This window comes from Pleuronectes platessa, chromosome 7 (genome assembly GCF_947347685.1).
Source record: "Pleuronectes platessa chromosome 7, fPlePla1.1, whole genome shotgun sequence".
NCBI classification, from domain to species: Eukaryota; Metazoa; Chordata; class Actinopteri; order Pleuronectiformes; family Pleuronectidae; genus Pleuronectes; species Pleuronectes platessa.
Window position 1 is genome coordinate 22,892,695 of NC_070632.1, and position 17,892 is coordinate 22,910,586.

Consider the following 17,892-nt stretch of genomic DNA (forward strand, 5'->3'; position numbering starts at 1 on the left):
ACTGAGGTAGCTTCATTCTGTCTCAACAAGTCAGGTCCTGACACTGAAACATGTTGCAGGCATAAAGGTATTTTTGTGACCGGGGCCTCTCAAGGTGTTAAACCACACTGGATGTTTTCTTCTTCCATAATTAAATGCTTGGAATTGGTGCTCTGCCACATCATAGCTGACAGTAACCCGTTATTTTCCTCTACCGCGGACGTTATGTTTTAATCCCTGATCATACGTTTTTTTGGTTGATTAGTGAGCAAGGTTACACAAAAGCAGCTGAACAGATTTCCCAAAAATTTGGTGGAAGGGTCAGGGAAGAAGCCATTGCATTTTGGTGTGGGCTTTCTTCATTGCATTTTTTTAACATTTTCTCCATAGATTTAGATTTTTGCTTTTAAAGAACAGGCACATTTAGGGAACTGATATCAACGAATGTGTGAAATTTGGTGCGGCTTGTCTATATTTAGGGAACAAGGAACCGTGAAGATTGAAGAGGAAACTGAGTGAACACGTACAAGTCAAACCACTCTCAGTTTTTGTAGCACAGCCTGCATTTGATTTTTTCACACTTCACTGTCGATTCACTGTTAAGTTTTGAAGTACACTCAGTTTTCGATTCCTGCATCTTTTCACACTTTATTCTGCTCACCACACTTCGCTGGGCCTTTTATTTCATCGACTGTCAGCTACTGGCAAAATGCTGAAGTCATAAACTCACAACTTGTAGGCTGTTGATCGACTCTCTTACAAGGAAGACTTATGACCTATAAACGCAGATCATAAACTTGTCAGATCTGATGCCTTCCTCAGACACAAGAGCCCCCGAGGTAGAAACAGATACATGAGTGGCTTGGTTTTTTTCTTCAAGTACTCACTTTTCTATCACGTCATGGCCACAATATTGCATTCAACAGTTCTCTCTGAAATGCCTCTGTAATGGCAAATCCTGGAAAACCAATATGACTTTAAATAATGTGAGCAATATTCTCTGTCTGAAATAAATCATCTTTAAAGTCAATTGAAACCAACTGAAAAAGAAAATCTTGGCTCAGGTTTCTGGTTTTTTAGTCCCTTCAGTTTTGTCGGGCTGATGTTACCATCTCAACAAAGTGCATGATCACATAAAGCATTAGTCATATAAGGAACATATGATATCAACATTAGAGTAAAAGGAAATGACACATATGATTCAGGATAAAACAAACATTACTGCCAGTCAGCCCCACCCATGACATGGCTTGTGGCAATGAAACCAGCACTTTGAACTGTTTGTGACCTTTTATGTTTTATCTAAACTCTCTACTGCTTGTTTTTCCTTTGTGTAATTATTAATCAGAAGGACAGGAATGATAAATAGATTAAAAAAAGTTTCAGACTAACAATGGTGGTGCTATAATATTTAACATCCCATCAAAAATAATATCTCAGATTTTGAGCAGATGCCAGGGCCTGTCACTTGCTTAGGTGGTAGATATCGCAGGTATTTTGTGTGCTACAATGGGGGTGCTATCTACAGTAGTTTAAAGTGTCAGCCAGTCTGGGTGATCGTACATGTGTGGCCTGAGGGTGTAATGTCTCACAGAGGTCACATTAAAAAAACTGTGGCTCAACTGTTATCAGATCAGAGGTCATTAACCAGGTCGCACTGAGTTTTTATTCCCCTGTGATCACAGTGGGCAGACAGATCCTAGATCTCAACATCTTCAGTAATTGTTTTGGGATGAAGGGTTGCTATTGATTACTTTTCAGCTCTTTAAGATTAAGATGCATTTATTTGTCCCAAACACGTGCACAGACATGCACAGGCACACTCATGCAGGTAGGGAATTTTAACCTCTGCTTTTGACCCATCTGGTGCAGGACACACAGAGCAGTGAGTGACCATGTAAAGCAATGTTTGAACAAGTATCTCATAGCGTCCTTAAGGCTTTCACACTGTGGTCCGAGTCGCTCTGTGCAGTCTCAGCTCTGTCAGTGATATCACACCCAGAGTAACTGTAAGATATGACCTAGATTCCTTGTGTCCACAACTCAGATGAGCTGCTGTCAGTTCATTATAAAGATATGGCCTTGTTGTGTATAAGGGGACAATATGTTTTGAATCTGCTGTAAGTTACTTGGAAAAGAAGCATTTCAACAGAGACGAAAAATGCAATTGATCATTTTATTTAGACTTTTATTTATATCCTTAAAACCTTACTCTTATAAATACATACAATTGCACTAGCACCGAGTGTTTGTTCCGAAAAGAAAAATAACATACCAGAATCCTTGACAGTGAGAGTTACAACAAAAAGTGCAGATATAATCCCGGAAAGATCTGTTTCGTCGATCAATGAAAAAAACTAGAAAACGACAGTTTAGCGAGCAGTCACTGGATTCTTCCTCTGTTCTCAGTCCTGTAAAGTCCAGTGAATGTGACCAGATATTTCCAAATATGTTTGTAGTCCTGCAGAAAATAAACTTGTATCTTTCATACGTGCTGTCTGATTGTCAGAGTGATATAGACATTGATTTGAAAAGCTGAAAAGATAAAATATATTGTATTTGTTTAGTTCATATCCTGTGATACAATTATTTGTCATAGACAAAATGAACAATGACAGATAGAGGCTATATCAAAAGCTTGTTTATCATCTTTAAACACTACTATCTTTGAAGTGGAGTTATAATATCATCCTGCTTCTTTTCTGACTTGTTTTGTAGATAATATCATGTAGAATAGATGAATAATACGTTGCAGCATTAGAATAACGAACCTAATCAAAGTAATGGGTAAAACATCAGAAGCCAGACTATTTTCATCAGCAGACCGTTAATGGAACCCGTACTCCACATTTATTTTCATAACTAACTGATCCGTGCCTCTCTCTTCCTGTCATGTGCAGCCAGGTACCAGTCAGTGCCAGCAATGCAAAGGATCGGGATGTACTCGGTGCCCCATGTCAAAGTGCCAGAGTGAATCTAGGTCTGGTGCTCGGGGAGGGTGAGGAGAGCCATGCCAACCTGCTCGCAACCCCAGCTTCAACCAGCGAGGGCAGCGCCAGCCTCGGAGAGCCAGAGGAGGACGGGAATCACTCCCATCATTCCCACTCTCCTGCTTCCAGCCAATGCAGCGCCACATACAGCAACATCGGTAAGACAGACACATGCAAAAGATGGTTTCTTAAATTTGTCTTTGTATATGTATGTATGTGTATTAGCCTTGTATATAGGGGACATAAAGCTGAGAAAATGTATGTAAACCAGTTCTTACTGTGCAGGAACTACAAAGTCTGCAAGCCCTTGTTTACCTAAATGCATTTTACCCTTGGGTAGGACTGGTTTTGTGATTTACTCTTCACCACCTAAATTTTATTTTGCAGCGCAAAGGGTTTGCCAGAATATGAAGTGAACAATGTCCTTATGCAGTTCAGAATACATTTTTTTTACCCAAAAAAGAGGAAGGTAAAAAAGAAGACAAATGAGAGGGAAAAATGAAAATAAGCTGCTGACTGTGCACCTCGATCCCCCAGAGATGTAAGAAAAACTTCACATGGTTCTACAGCGGTTTGGCTGCAAATTATATTTTGTCTGACTTGCACTTGTTTTTAACCTCTGCTGTAGGAGTTGGTATGTTAGTTGGCTGGTTTGTATGTTGATTTTTAAGCAAGATTACACAAAAACAACCCCCATACAGTTTTGGTGCAGATCCGGTTTAGGGTCTGGGTTTAGGAATTGTTTTGCGAGACTTATTTCAATATTTTCCCTTTGTCAGAGAATTCATAGATCTTGATGAAAAAGGCACATTAGGGGACTGATATCTATGAGTGTGTGTAATTCGGTGCAGCTTGATTGAATGTAAGGGGCCTAGTTTGAATTGATCAAAAAAAATTTAGGTAACTGGAGTCAGGTGATGAACATTTCCAGAATATGTCACTCTTCAGCCTCTGCAGTTCACTTCACTACTGTAAAAGTGGCTGGTTTTGCTTTTTTAAGCATCTGCACACCTCTGTATGTGACAAGTAATAATTAATTCCCTGCTAAAACAGCTGCAGCTTGAAATTCTATCATCACATATCATCGTCCACAGTCTATTTGGAATCTAGATCAAACTGAAATAATTTATTTCAGTTCAGTGTGGAAATCTGTGTCCAGAGTTTAGTTTTTGAAGCTCAATAGGAATATGTCCTGCATGAGTGACTGCAATAGTGCGATTAATAGCATACAAGTCTTTATGGTGAAAGAAATATAATTGAGCCTTATCATTATTTAGTCCTTACTCTAAATATTCAGGTTTGACTCTGCAGTCCTCAAGCCAAAGTTGAAAACAGTACTAAAGTCCACAGCTTAAGAATTCTGTCAGTTTCACTGGATTCCTGTTTGTAGTAGAAACATCTTCTATAGCAAATACAAATGTATTTTTATAATAATAACCTGTTTAACCTGAGCTTTCTAGTTTAATTTGAAACAGTGAGTGGGGTCAGAAGAACAGACACACAGAAGTTAAGTCTGTAAAAAAGAGACAGAACAATGTTATAACTGTGTATTTTAGTTTTTGCTTTGACTTTATTCTAGGTTAAAGAAAATAAATTGTAAACAAATAGCTGAGATAAAATCTTATTTGCTTCACAGTGGCAATTTTAGTAATAAACATTGAGACCAGCCCTTATTGAGACCAACCCTTAGCAAGTGCAATAAAGATGAACTTCCCCAAGGCTTTGGCTTTCTGGCTTTGAACATCATCAGAAAAGGAAAATAGTGAGGATTCAATTTTATTTATGTATTTACACATAAATATATTTTCTTAATTTAAAACAAGACATTTGTTCAGCAATTTATCAATATTTATTCATCTTAAATATGCTGGGACTTTTGTCTGAGCAGCCCAAGATGATTTCAGGTATAGTCTTTTAAACAATTTTTTTTTTTTATGAAATAACAAATAATTCCCTATACCCACTCTGTAGTTAATAATAATAATATTTATAAAGACTGCCACATTGTCCACCTCCGATTCTGTAATGGTAAAGTCCTGCAGTCTGTTTGTAATAACATCATCATCATATTTTTGACAACAACTCAGTTTTAAATGTCCGATGGTGGTGGAACGAGCGGAGAGAGAGAGGCAGGCTCAGCCTTCAAACGTGTCTGGCAACTTACAACATCAAGTGTGGGAATGATCTCATTATGATCAGGCAGTGTGGGAGAGAAAAAGAATAGGTAGCTCAAAGGGATTTGGAGTGTGGGTTTGTGGAGAAGAGGCACTACTGAGCTGCATCACTATGTGTTTGCACATGTGGTTGTGTGATGTTTTAAAGGTGTGTCGGTCTTGTTAAAGGATTCATCAGAGGTTTGTCTTTTGTCGTTGTTCTAATTAGTCTCTTTTACAAGGGTGTGAGCAAAACTGGGTACAGTGTGTGTTTTTTAGTGATTCTCCGAATGCACACTGGCTCTGGATGAATATATTTGGAATGTGCTAAAAGCTCCCTGGATGATGCAAGATGAGCTGCCGGCAGCCTAGTTCTACATGCTGCTAATAAAGCACAATGCAGGAGCAACTGTTTGTTTATCTTCCATTAAACATGGACCTTTTTTGTCAGTGAGGGTGTGTGTGGTCTTTAAAATGAACACAGAGCCTCTCTCGAGTGTTTTCGACCGTACACGATTTCAGGATAGATTTGCATTACCAATCTCCATGCTGCTCAGATTCGTCTGTGGAAAAACTCCCTGTTCACACATTTTAGTGGAGAATCACATTCATAAGTGTCTGCCTCTCGCTCTCTCGCTCTCTCGCTCTCTCGCTCTCTGACTCTCTCACTCACTTGCCATATATACGCTATGCACACACTTGTGTTTTAATCCGAGCAGTAGGAGGCAGAGCGCTCTCTGCCTCGCTCACTGAGAAGTCTCCAGTGTTGGTGGGATTGTGAGCCTGCCTGTTGGCACCAGCGGCTCCGGACACACTCTCAGGGATGGAAGCAGAGCAGAGCTTTTCTCTCTGCATCCCTGTGCCTCTGCTGCACCACATTTACCTGAAAACTTTGAGGCATTAGTGGAATTGAGGTAGGCATGTTTTTCTTGTATTTCTACCTCATCTCGCATTTTTTGTCTCTTTCATCAAATGTCTGTCTCTCTACCTCGTGTGTGTCAGGTCTCTCCTGCTCCCCCCGTAGCCTCTTTTGCATTTTACTTTCTCTGTCACTTTCACCTCCTCTATAGCCTACCTCGCCACTGCTCGGACTTTATTCCTCCCCTCTACCCACCTCCTCTATCCCCTCCTGTTGTCATGGTGTCACAATTAGTTTTATTTCTGCACGACGGCTGAACAGTAATCGCTCTGCGAACAAGTTCCCTCATCTCCTTAAAGACAAATGTTGGAATGTCTAAATTTGTGGAAATATATGATGTTAATATATAGCATTAACAATATTTGGTTAATTAACTCTGTTTAAGAAGTTGGTGTTGGTTTCCTGTTAATTAAAAAATGTTAATTGTGTTTATATTTAATCTAAATGAAGATGAATAAATAGTACATACATTTTCTCACATTTTTAAATCATCGTTTTTATTTTCATCAAGAAAACATAAAAAGGGAGGAAACAATTACCTCAACCCTGCTAATAATGTAACAAGCCTTGTTACTGCGACTTCCTCAGCACAGTAGCTATGAGGATGATGATGTAATGATCAACAGAAGAGAGGTATCCAGAGACGGATAATAGTTTCACACATATTAAGTTTTGCGTTATAGAGAAGAAGGATTAGCTTTTTAATCCTGAGCGGGTTTTTTTTAAGAGACGGGGGCTTCGCTGTTTTATCTCCTTGATATGCTACAAAGGTCAAAGGATGTTATGTAGTTATGTTTTTTTCTAACACCATCATTGTAATTGTTATCTGATCATTTCTATTTGGCATCTGAGAAATGTTTATGACTATTTTTCACTCTATTTTAACATGATTACACAAAGAAATTGTCAGACCCTTAATTAAATTAATTTTTTTCTACTAATTATAAAGTGATTTGCAAATTATTTGTATTTAGACAAATCAAAACATTATCCCAAGTGTCATTCCATAGAAGTTTGAATCCTTACAACTTTATAGAGAAACCCAGAGAAATGTCATGCAATAAATCCTGCATTATATTAAAATGTTCCATTCCAGTTTTTTTTTTAATTGAGGTGTTGATTCAACTGTGTGATAATTTTGGAGGCTATAGTTTATGCTCGTTTTAAATTGTGTTAAATATCACTGAGATTTTTTTCTGCTATTAAGCCTACACTCATTGATATAAATAGGGTGTACCAAATAATATAAACTCCTGTCAGTATAACACAGTACACCCCAACAGCACCAGACACTGCAGCCTCTATAATGATATCACAGTTGAATCCTCCATCTTAAGCAGCTTCATCACACACTGAACATCATAACTTTGATGAGGGAGAACTTATGTTGCTGCAATAGTTTTTGTGCATTTTTTGTGTGCATTTTTTAGGTAAGGGGACAGTCACTAACTGGGTTAGTCTTACATAATCAAGTTAAGTCATGGCACGTTGCTGCAATAAAAGACAGAAGGCAAGAGTTGTTTTCTTGGATTACTGCAGATTGATGGAGGAACACATTAAATACACTCGTTCCAGAGAGGATTAACAAGACTCATTTACTTCATCCCGACTGCTCTCTCTGAAGGACTCCGCTGGTTTCTTAAGATGATGGCAGCGTGACGCACACGTGAGGAGTTATTTACAGGACTTCTTAATGAGCAGCATTTAGTCTCTGCGTAGAGAAACCATTTGATGCCTGTCACGTGGGGAGTGCAGATCTTCAAAGAAATCAGGGTGTTCCCCTGAGAGTTAAAAGCTGCACAGCAGGACGCTCAGTGACCTTGTCCATCCACTCAGTTAAAACCATCAGGCTCTTTCATTCCCATCACGCAAGCTCCACGATTCCTTTGCTCTTTTCATCACACCAGACACTCGTCTCTGACCCCTCTGCCTCTGTGGTCCTCAACTCCAGAAAACTTTGAGAGACTCCAATCAACCCCTCTACCCTCATTTCCCCTCCCACCTCCATCCCAGAGAAATAAGGTCACTTCAAGTCACTGATAACTGTGTGCTCCACGCTGCCTGTTTAAGCCTCACTGCAGACCACGACTTCAGATTTGAGTCAGGCAGCTGGATGGTTGGAGGGACGACTTGTGCCCAGCTGTCCTGCTCTCTGGCTTGAATGCTCCTCAGGGCCACGAGTTACCTCACGTGCCGCAGCACACAACCTCATGTCACCTTCTCCAGTGGGAGGGAGAAAATGCTGATGGGTGGAAACTAATAGCTGTAGCGAACAAAATGTTGAGCGCGGTGTGATTTGCCTGTCAGATGTCATTTTCTTTTCAGCTGTTAGGAAATCTTGTGATAAATCATACACTGATAATTATATTTTATATATTTGATTTTTACAATATATGATTGTCTGAATTCAAGCTTGAAAATAAAAGTCAAAACTGTTTTACTGTTGAATATACTGTTGAGTGGTTTGATCTCTCTCGATCTTTATTTAAATCACAAAATGGTTTTGTGTTCAGTAAATCTCAATCTTCAACAACGTAACTTGTAACTGCAACTGTCAAGTAAATGTTATTGAGCAAAAAGTACAATATTTTCCTACAAAATGTAGTCGAGTATAACTGTGTAGTTTCAGAAAAGTAAATACAGTGGTTTAAGTTCTATATCAATTTGAATTTCATTGATTCTTAGTAACAAACTAAACATGGCATCATTTTATCCTCTCTTCCAGGTCAATCCAGAGCCAACATGATCCCCCTAAAACAACCAAGGAAACAAGCATCCACTGACACCTTGGCTTCCATCGACCTGGACGGACCCGCCGACCAGCCAGCCCATTATGCCACACCCCCACCACTACCCAAGAAGGGTGTACCTCGCCCAAGCACCGACTCGAACCTGGGAGGCAAAGAGCAAATCCAGGGAGCCCAGAGACCCCGGGCTGAGGCTAAACCTGGGGGCACCAACCTCAGTGTGGCCAACCCTCTGTACGACTTGGACTCCACCTGGGAGACGGCAAGCCAGAGCTCCTCCCTCAGCTCCGAGCCTCATCGATCCCACAATCACGAAAGCGGCGACTCACTAGAGAGGCCGTCAGTTGCTGCAGCCACCAACAGGGGGCACCCGACTAACAACACGTCCTCCATGATTCCTCCGCCGGCGTTTTCTGCACCCAGCGCGACCAGCAGAGAGAGGAGAGCCTACCCAGGTACAGAGTCTCTGGCTGGAAGGGGTCGGGCCACAGGTCGAGCTTCTGGTACTGGAGGAGGAGGAGGCTCCAAACCACAGAGACCTGCTCTTTACAGAGGTCTGGACAGCTGGGATGAAGTGGTGGGGAAGATCCGGGGTCTCCACACAGACACGCTGCGGAAGCTGGCAACGAAGTGCGAGGACCGTTTCATGGCTGGCCAGAAGGATCACTTGAGATTTGGGACTGACAGCTGGTCCCTTTTCAGGCTGACCACTGGGAAACCCTGCTGCGAGGCGGGTGATGCTGTTTACTACACTGCTTCCTATGCCAAGGACCCACTGGTCAACTACGCTATCAAGGTGAGACGACCTGTTTACAGATGAGTTTGTCCTACAGGATGACCACTTCTGTTTGCTTTTTGCCCGGCAAAGAAGACTATGGTTAATAGGGTATTATATTAGGGCCTGAGAAATAAAATTTAGGTCTATTAGGTTAATTGAAATCTACCACATTTAACTCACTTCTACTAAACTTAAGGTTACTTTAATTAACACAAAGTGATGCACCTTTATTTGTTGGACTAGAAATTGTAAAACAAGCTGTTCAAATTTCTAGATTCAGGTGAAAAAATTGTAGTTGTGGGATATAGCTGCAATCATTGGTCAATTTAATAAGGATCTGATCTTCAGAAAAATAACTATTAACTTGTAGATGAAGAAACCATTTTTATAATCAGTGAATTGTCTTTTTAAGGCAATGATGCCAAACCTTTTGTTTCAGCTTCTCCTCTGTGTTTTACGGTATATCAATGCAAGCTACATTTTTTTCTATATATATGTTGAATAATTATGCCCTTGTATCGATATATTGTTTTAATTTAGTGCAATTTGGAAATTAATACCAAATACTCACCTTAACATGTAATATCTAAAACCTATGAACATTGTATGGTCCCTGATAAACAAACGGGGGCAAGTTTGTCCCACTTCAGCTACTTGCTACATGCCTGACCTAAAAACAGCCACAGTTCATAATATATAATTCACCAAAGTATTGCAACAAACTTGTTCTTTTCAGCATTGTAGGAGTTCGCATTTATGATTGTGTGTTTATTTGTACTTTTGTTATTTTGTCTTTGCCTTTTTGCCTACTTTGCGTTCTTGCTGCATTGAGAGAGATTCTTTGATAAATTTGGGTCTGGTGAATGTTGAACACAACAATTAATCACCATTATTTTGTTTTGGTCTCCTCCCACTCACTTAACAGGGGTGGAGGACTGTGCTGAAATATTTGCGCTTAAACTTCAAGCCTTTAGGGCACGATCTTGTGGAATGAAACCTGTGTGTGCATGCATAATTGTGTTAGGGGAGCATTTTTGCCAGCATGTGTTACAGTATTTGTGTGCGTGTGCGTGCGTGTATGATAGAGAGACGAGAGGGGCAGGGGCAGAGCTTCCTGAAAGAGCCTTGAAGCTAAACACAAAGCAGATATGGATGAAGGTTGCATTATTCACAGGGTACGAAACTCTCTGTGCTCCGCAACACTTCAAAGCTTCGCCTTCATATTAGCAGCAGGCTCAAGAGAAAGACTTGTTTTTTATGATTCTCATCCATAAATAAGGCAACTAGGAACAGCAGAACAGAGACAGGCTCCAATTTTCCAATTATTATTTCCCCAACTCTATATTGTGATGTGGCCCACGTGTACTCCTGCCTTCCTAAAACCTGCAACTGTATTACAAGAATATTATTCCTCTTTCAACGTGACTGTGTGAATTCTCAACTCTCAGGGGAATTCAGCAAGCGACTCCTGGTGCTTAAAAGGTTTACAGCTTCCCTAAAATATCAGGAAACGCCCGGGGCTCTGTGTTACAAACACACACACTGCAACTCTATTACACTGTAAAGTCTGTGTGTACAGAGGTCTAAAGGTCTGAGACCAAGTTCCCATTTTGAACCTCTCTGCATCTTCAAGGGATGATCCTTAGGCAGCTGCAGTTTTTAGAGTTATGTCTAAACAAACATCCAGTGAACATGTACATTCTTACAGAGGTGTATAGTCAGTCCTAACAGAAATAATAAAGTGGAATGATTGAGGTAGTGGCAATCATAAAAAACACATCTCACACACACATAAGGTCAAAAGTAGAGCATGGCTGTAGACGTTTTAGTAACTTTTACATGTACATTAGACAACATATATATGAGCAAATGAAATTCAGTGCACATTGATTGACTGATGAAACATATTTTATAATAAATAACAGAAATTATAGTAACATGTTATTCCTTGCATTTTGACCAATATGTTAAGGCCCTATAGAACCATGTTTAAATTCACTACATCATTTTTTTCTTTTTGGGGATAAGCACAAAATTGCACACACTAACAAATCATTCCCCTATACATGTTATTTTTTCATCAAGATCAATGAATATTTCTCAGTGAAATCAACAAGAAATGTCCCTATCATTTGTTCCTCTGATCTGACTTCCCTACACTGTATGTGGCATTCAGTCTCAAACCCATTTATCTTGACTGAATATAAACTCCTGTTATGACTAGAGTTTAATCAGGTTTTCAAACATATATAAAAGTTCACAAACAATTCCTGGTTGTACTACTTACATATTTTTATAATATTTGGTGGCTTTATCTAAATAAACAAATTATCCAGGCATCTTTTATAATAGTATTTGTAAATTGGCAAATTAACTTAGTTTTCTCTTCTCTATCTCTTTATATCTAGATTTGCCGCAGCAAAGTGAAGGAGACCCAACAGCAGTTCTTCCACAGTCTTGCAGTGAGACAGAGCCTGGCGCTGCACTTCAACATCCAGCAGGACTGTGGTCACTTCCTGGCTGACGTACCGGCACGCCTGCTGCCTTGGGAGGAGGAAGAAGATCAGGAGGAGGAAGAGGATGAGGAGGAAGAAGACGATAGCGGGCTGAAGGACAAAGAAAACGAAACTAAGACTGAGTCCAAGACGACAGACTCTAAAGCACCAAATGGTAAATTACACGAAACCTCAGCAACGGGTCACACAAACACGGCCAATCGCTTGAGGAGCCGAGTGGTGGTCATCACACGTGAGGTGCCCTTCCAAACGGTGGCAGATTTTGTGCGAGAGGGTGTCGCTCGCCACACTCACAACCCGGAGCTGTACGAGCGGCAGATCTGTCTCCTGCTGCTCCAGCTGTGCTCTGGCCTGGAGCATATGAAACCCTATCACGTGACGCACTGTGACCTGCGCCTGGAAAACCTGCTGCTGGTCAACTGCCAACCTGGCAACCCCTGGAACCTGGACTTACTCGAGCCCAACAACAACAGCAACAGCACCAGCAGCTCGGGTGCAAACTCCGCTGGTGCTGTGGCAGCTGCCGCCAATGCCACGTGTCCCGCCCGCCTCATCATCAGTAACTTCTCCCAGGCAAAGCAGAAGAGCACTCTCATGGCTGCCGACCCCAGTACGCTGAGGGACCAGTCGCGCCTGGCGCCAGAGATCGTCACGGCAACTCAATACCGCAAATGTGACGAGTTTCAGACTGGGATTCTCATCTACGAGATGCTGCACCAGCACAATCCCTTTGAGGAGATGCCCGAGCTCAAGGAGAGGGAGTACACCTGGGCTGACCTGCCGCCGCTGCCCGTCAGGTCGCTCTACTCACAGGGCCTCCACCAGCTGGCCAGGTTACTGCTCACCGTCAACCCCTCTGAAAGGATACGCATGGCCGAGGCCCGGGCCTGCCTGCAGTGCCTCCTCTGGGGCCCTCGGGAGGACTTGTTCCAGGCGCTGGGCTGCAGCAGCATAGGCCCCATGTCAGGGGCCACATCCAGCCAGCGCGAGGCCACACTCCAGAACTGGTTGGACCTGAAGCGGACGCTGATGATGATCAAGTTTGCCGAACGCTCGCTGGACACAGCTTGTGGCGTGAGCCTGGAGGACTGGCTTTGCTGCCAGTATCTGGCGTTTGCCAACACGGACACCCTGAACCGGGTGGTGCACATCCTGCAGCTGCCGCAGCCACATCAAAAGTCCCAGAGCCAGCCGGCACAGAACCAAACTTCAACCCAGACACATCAAGCAAACACCTTCCACGTTACTCAGTCACAGCCACTGTGAGCTCCTCTCCTCAACTGTTACTATAGCAACTGATCCAACGTTCCCCTGGGTGGTACCTCGGCTAATGTTAAAGAAAGGGGGATGGAAGCTAATTGTCAGCTTTGACTGTGCAGCAGCCGCAGGGCTCACAACAAACCAGCTGGTCGTCCACTGTCTTTGTTGTCGTCATGAACAAATCGATCCCCCTTGTTCCCGCCAAACAGCTCGGCTTCATGATCAGGATCATTGATATCACTCAGATCAGCAACTGCCTCATCCAGTGACCGTCTCACATGGTTTTCAGACTTTAAAGGAAGATGATGCAGAGCTATTTGTTTCTTAGCTTTTCTTCTTTCATGTGATTTAAACTAAACCACTGGATTGAAGAAATTTATAAAAAATGTGAGGGATGTTTACGTTCTGTATTTTCATCAGCCAAATTCTGAAATAGTTGTGGCATTTATTAGGTACAGTCGGCGGCCGTCTCTGTGCTTTATTCGAGACAGAATCAAATGGAATAAAATAAAAACTTTATATTGTCACACATGAATATTTTACAGTTTCACCAGACTTCTGAAGATGAACTAGAGTTAGATTTTTTGGAGAGGAAACTTGAGATCATCGTCATTTTTATTATCCAAATGATTTAGGTCTTTGTTACATTTAAGCAACAGTTCAAGCTTGACAAGATGCAGATTACATTGTTTTTATGAACAGAAAGAGAGAAGTGAAGGAAAATGATTTGATATGAAGGCAATGTGGGGAAAAGGAAAAAGTCAAAACGAGTATCCTCTTGCAAATTTGAGCAGAAGTGGCCAGAAGCAGAATTTGTCCTTTTCTAAATTGAATCTAGTCAGGGTCAGATATTTTTTTAAACAGAGTGAAATAATTTTTTCAACTGAAGCCAAAGATCGAGCACAAATGGTTTTATTTAATTTGAAAGAAAATTTAAAGATTTTTTTAGCAGAGGTTTATTTCATGAATAGAGTAAGATGTTATTTAACAATAACTAGATTTATTGATGAACAGATGAGAGTTAACTGTCACTTTAAAATCATTACTTTACAATATTATTAACCTTACACTACAGGTTAGCTTGATTAAGAGTAAGTGATGAACCCTGAGCTGATTTATTTTTTTGCAGTTTTCCGAGCACAGTTAAAAGGTTGTAGAAGCTTTGAAGTTTAAATGGGACACAACTGCCCTAGCTGTTGGTTTGGTGCAATTGTTTTATCTTCAGTTGTTTCTTTTGGATGTAACAGTGTGTGAACGTTTGCTCAACAGTATGCAGTCTTTTACTTATCCTCTTCTCTATTTGTTTTGTGGCACATAAACTGAATCATTTCAGTTCAGTCCTGCGACATCAGAAACAAAGTGAATTTCATTGTTCAAGTTTTTTCTTCTTCCAGCGGACGGGATGTTTCGGAGGACTGCAAAAAGTTCTTCTTTGCCTGTTGTGTTGTTTTTGTCAAGTTGTGTCGGAACGGTTCTGTGCGTTACAGACGACATTTGCACATTCGGTCTGAACGTTGGTGCTCCTTGATGGAGACTGAAGACACGATGTGGATGAGGATGATGATGATGCACGAGAGACTGAAAGAAGTTCCTATGATTTTGAAAAGCTGGATATGTTGTTTTGCAGTGAGTGAATTTTTTTTTGTTGCCTTGACTGAAACAGACAATGGGGCCTGGTCTCATCCACTTCTGATCTTCCACTTTGTGAACCACTTAGCTTCACACTTATGAACTAATAGTTCAACCGCAGCCTTTAAGAGAAACTGCTCAACCACTGAGGCTTCCATTCCTTCGGCCACGTTTCCCCCTCGTCCTCCTGTCGTAGCACCGCCGCTCGACAGACCCTATGTGCTTCAACTGAACAAGCTCTGTGTTATTGATCAGTAACTTCCTGCCTGGAGTCAGTGGAAGCAGCGCCTGCACACAAGTCTCTCCATTGAATTTCTGTTTTTTGGGGGAATTTTTGTGCACATGGGTTTATTTGTGGTTATAATGAACACCCACATTGAAAAACATCTGTGAGTCAGAACTGTTTGCTTCAGTGCAGAATGTTTCCTTGACATGGAAGATGTTTTCAAACTGAAGCTGCAAAACATCCTAAATCTATTTAATCTTTTCTTTCCCTTTCATATCCAAAACCTGCAGCAGTTCATCTTCTCACTAAGGAGCAAATGTACGTTTTGGGATCAGGATCCTGTTTGTTTTACTGCAGATGTACAGAACAAGAGTTTGTTGCTGCGTTTTAGGGTTTTGTGTTCTAAGGAATGTGTGTGGACAGCACTGGTGGCTGTCCTTGTATCTAGAGATCTAAGCCTTTATATATTATATATAGTATAAATATACATATATAATCTTTATCTATTTTAATCCACACACTATTTTGTCAAGTACAGAGCACCTGTATTTCTGTCGTTAGAGTTCAAATATCTTTTATTCATTGTTTTCAAGTTTTACTTGACGTTCCTGATTCTGGCTTGTTTTGGTGAGTAGCTACCACTGTTCTCAACAGAGGATAAATACAAATCAATCAAACTGTTCATTCGCATTCATGTACAGAACAATGTACAGTATTGTTGCCCCTTTGCTAAGGAGATGAACCACTTTGAAATGAGGCTGAAGGAGGATTACGGAACGAACCATGAAAAACTCTGCATTTATCAACAGCAAATATTCAGCTTCTTGTGTTGTATTTTTTCCCTTTGCTCTGTTTTCTCTCGTTGCGTTGTTTATTGCCACTGAACAGGAAAACGGAAGCTCTCAGAGGATTTCTATTGAAATGTGTACAGTATGTCTCCTGGCTTGCCGCCCTCTATTGTTGATGGAGTTAACCGACAGTAACAGAACAATAAATATATGTTTTTATAGATCAACTGTGTGACGTTGTGTTATTGCTGCTGTGTGATGCGTGATTAGTCCCTCGCAACTCGACAGGTTGTCTTCACTTACCTCCTTCTTTTTTTTACAAAGTCTCAACTGCAGCTGTACGTGAAAAGCTTTAAACCTAAATTAAGTCATTTTAAAGTTTATTCATCTGCCGCTTTAGTCTTTTATTATATATGTGATTTGCATATCTGTTTGTGCAGCAGTGATTTCAGCCAATAAACCATCATCCTTCGGGGCTGATAATGAGTCTTTAAATTATTCACAGTGTCCCAACTAAAACTGGAAATATGTTAATCATGTCACTGGTTTGAAACATGAACCATAACTAGACTCCAGAGAAACCTGGAATCTGAGTGTTTATGCATTTTAAAAACATCCTCATCCTGAATCTTCCAGTATCTTAAAGATGAAGACATCTCCACATTACTGCTTTTTCAGTGATTTATACATTTTATCTACTCAGAACACTTATTTATATTAATTAAAGTAAATGTTTTGTTCTAAATGCATTTATTTATGCTTTCAGGTTGTTACATTTCTGGTTTAAAGATATATTCTCTGATTTATTTCAACTGCAAAGTAATTACACGTCACTACAGCTCACTATTGATCTACACTGAAACTTTGTGTTTTGAGAAATCTACTCAAGCACTCGGTTGTGAACCCCAAAAAAGTATGATTTAAAAAAAAACACCAACCAAGCCATGTTATTCAAACCTTTTCATTGTGTCATATTTTTAATACAGTCGCTATAAAACAGTCTGTCTGGACCAAAATTAAATGTTTGTTTGCAACACATACTTGAGTCATACTCGGTTTTGGGGATGGGAGGTGTTCTGTTGGCCCATATTGATTTTATTGAATTGTGCCAACACCTGCTCCACCACCAGATGGAGATATTCTTGAGATGAAAACCAGGGGGCAGTGTTCACCTACTGTTGAGTGTCTCAATCATCTGTTGGTTTGTTTCCTTTTGCTTCCATCTCCGTCATATTCACTATGAAAAATTATATGAAAGCATATTAATCTGCTATTTATGAAAGCCACTCATTTATCTTGAACTATAGAACCAAAGTGTTTTCTGCACTTGCTCTTTTTACAAGATCTACCCAAAGAAATACAAATATCAAGACTTACTGTGGCATATTCGTCAAATAAAACTACAAAATGATCTTCTACATTGCTCAAACCTGTCCAAATCCACTGCATGAGGTTATGGTGAAGGATTTTCTGTTGGCCTTAATCGTGACATTCATCCGTCTGCATCCAGTTCCATGCTCCACTTGGTTTATTACCTGTATTGTGACCTATTTCTGAATCAATACTGTGGCTGAATGAGGTCAACGAGAAAACTGAGGGTCAGAGGAGCCTCAGAGGGGACTGCAGGGGGTGCAGGGCAATAAACTGTAAAGGAAAATAAAAGTACTGTAGTGATATTGTCCCGGGAAATGAGGGAAAATATCTTCTAAATGAAAAATGTCAGTAGGGATGAAAGAAAGACGTTACAACGTGAGCTGTCTATAAGCTTAGTGTTGCTTATCTGTGATTGAAAAACTACAAAACAAAATGAACCTATATTTAATAAAGTATTTTTTCTCTTTCTGTGCATCCTTCAACCCTTAGACAGATTTTGAGGAGGAAGTATTGCAGTGTGCTGATGACAGCTG

The 17,892-nt window shown here is 40.6% G+C and overlaps 1 protein-coding gene across 1 annotated transcript in view; it reads left to right on the forward strand.

Moving 5' to 3' along the window:
- Window positions 1-16,212, forward strand: part of peak1 (pseudopodium-enriched atypical kinase 1) — a 99,697-nt gene extending 83,485 nt beyond the window's left edge. Inside the window, exons 5-7 of the mRNA XM_053426482.1 lie at window positions 2,880-3,127; window positions 8,767-9,584; window positions 11,975-16,212. Coding sequence (XP_053282457.1) covers window positions 2,880-3,127; window positions 8,767-9,584; window positions 11,975-13,348 — 2,440 coding nt within the window. The 3' untranslated portion in view covers window positions 13,349-16,212. The remainder of the gene's footprint in view (window positions 1-2,879; window positions 3,128-8,766; window positions 9,585-11,974) is intronic.
- The last annotated feature ends 1,680 nt before the right edge of the window (window positions 16,213-17,892 follow it).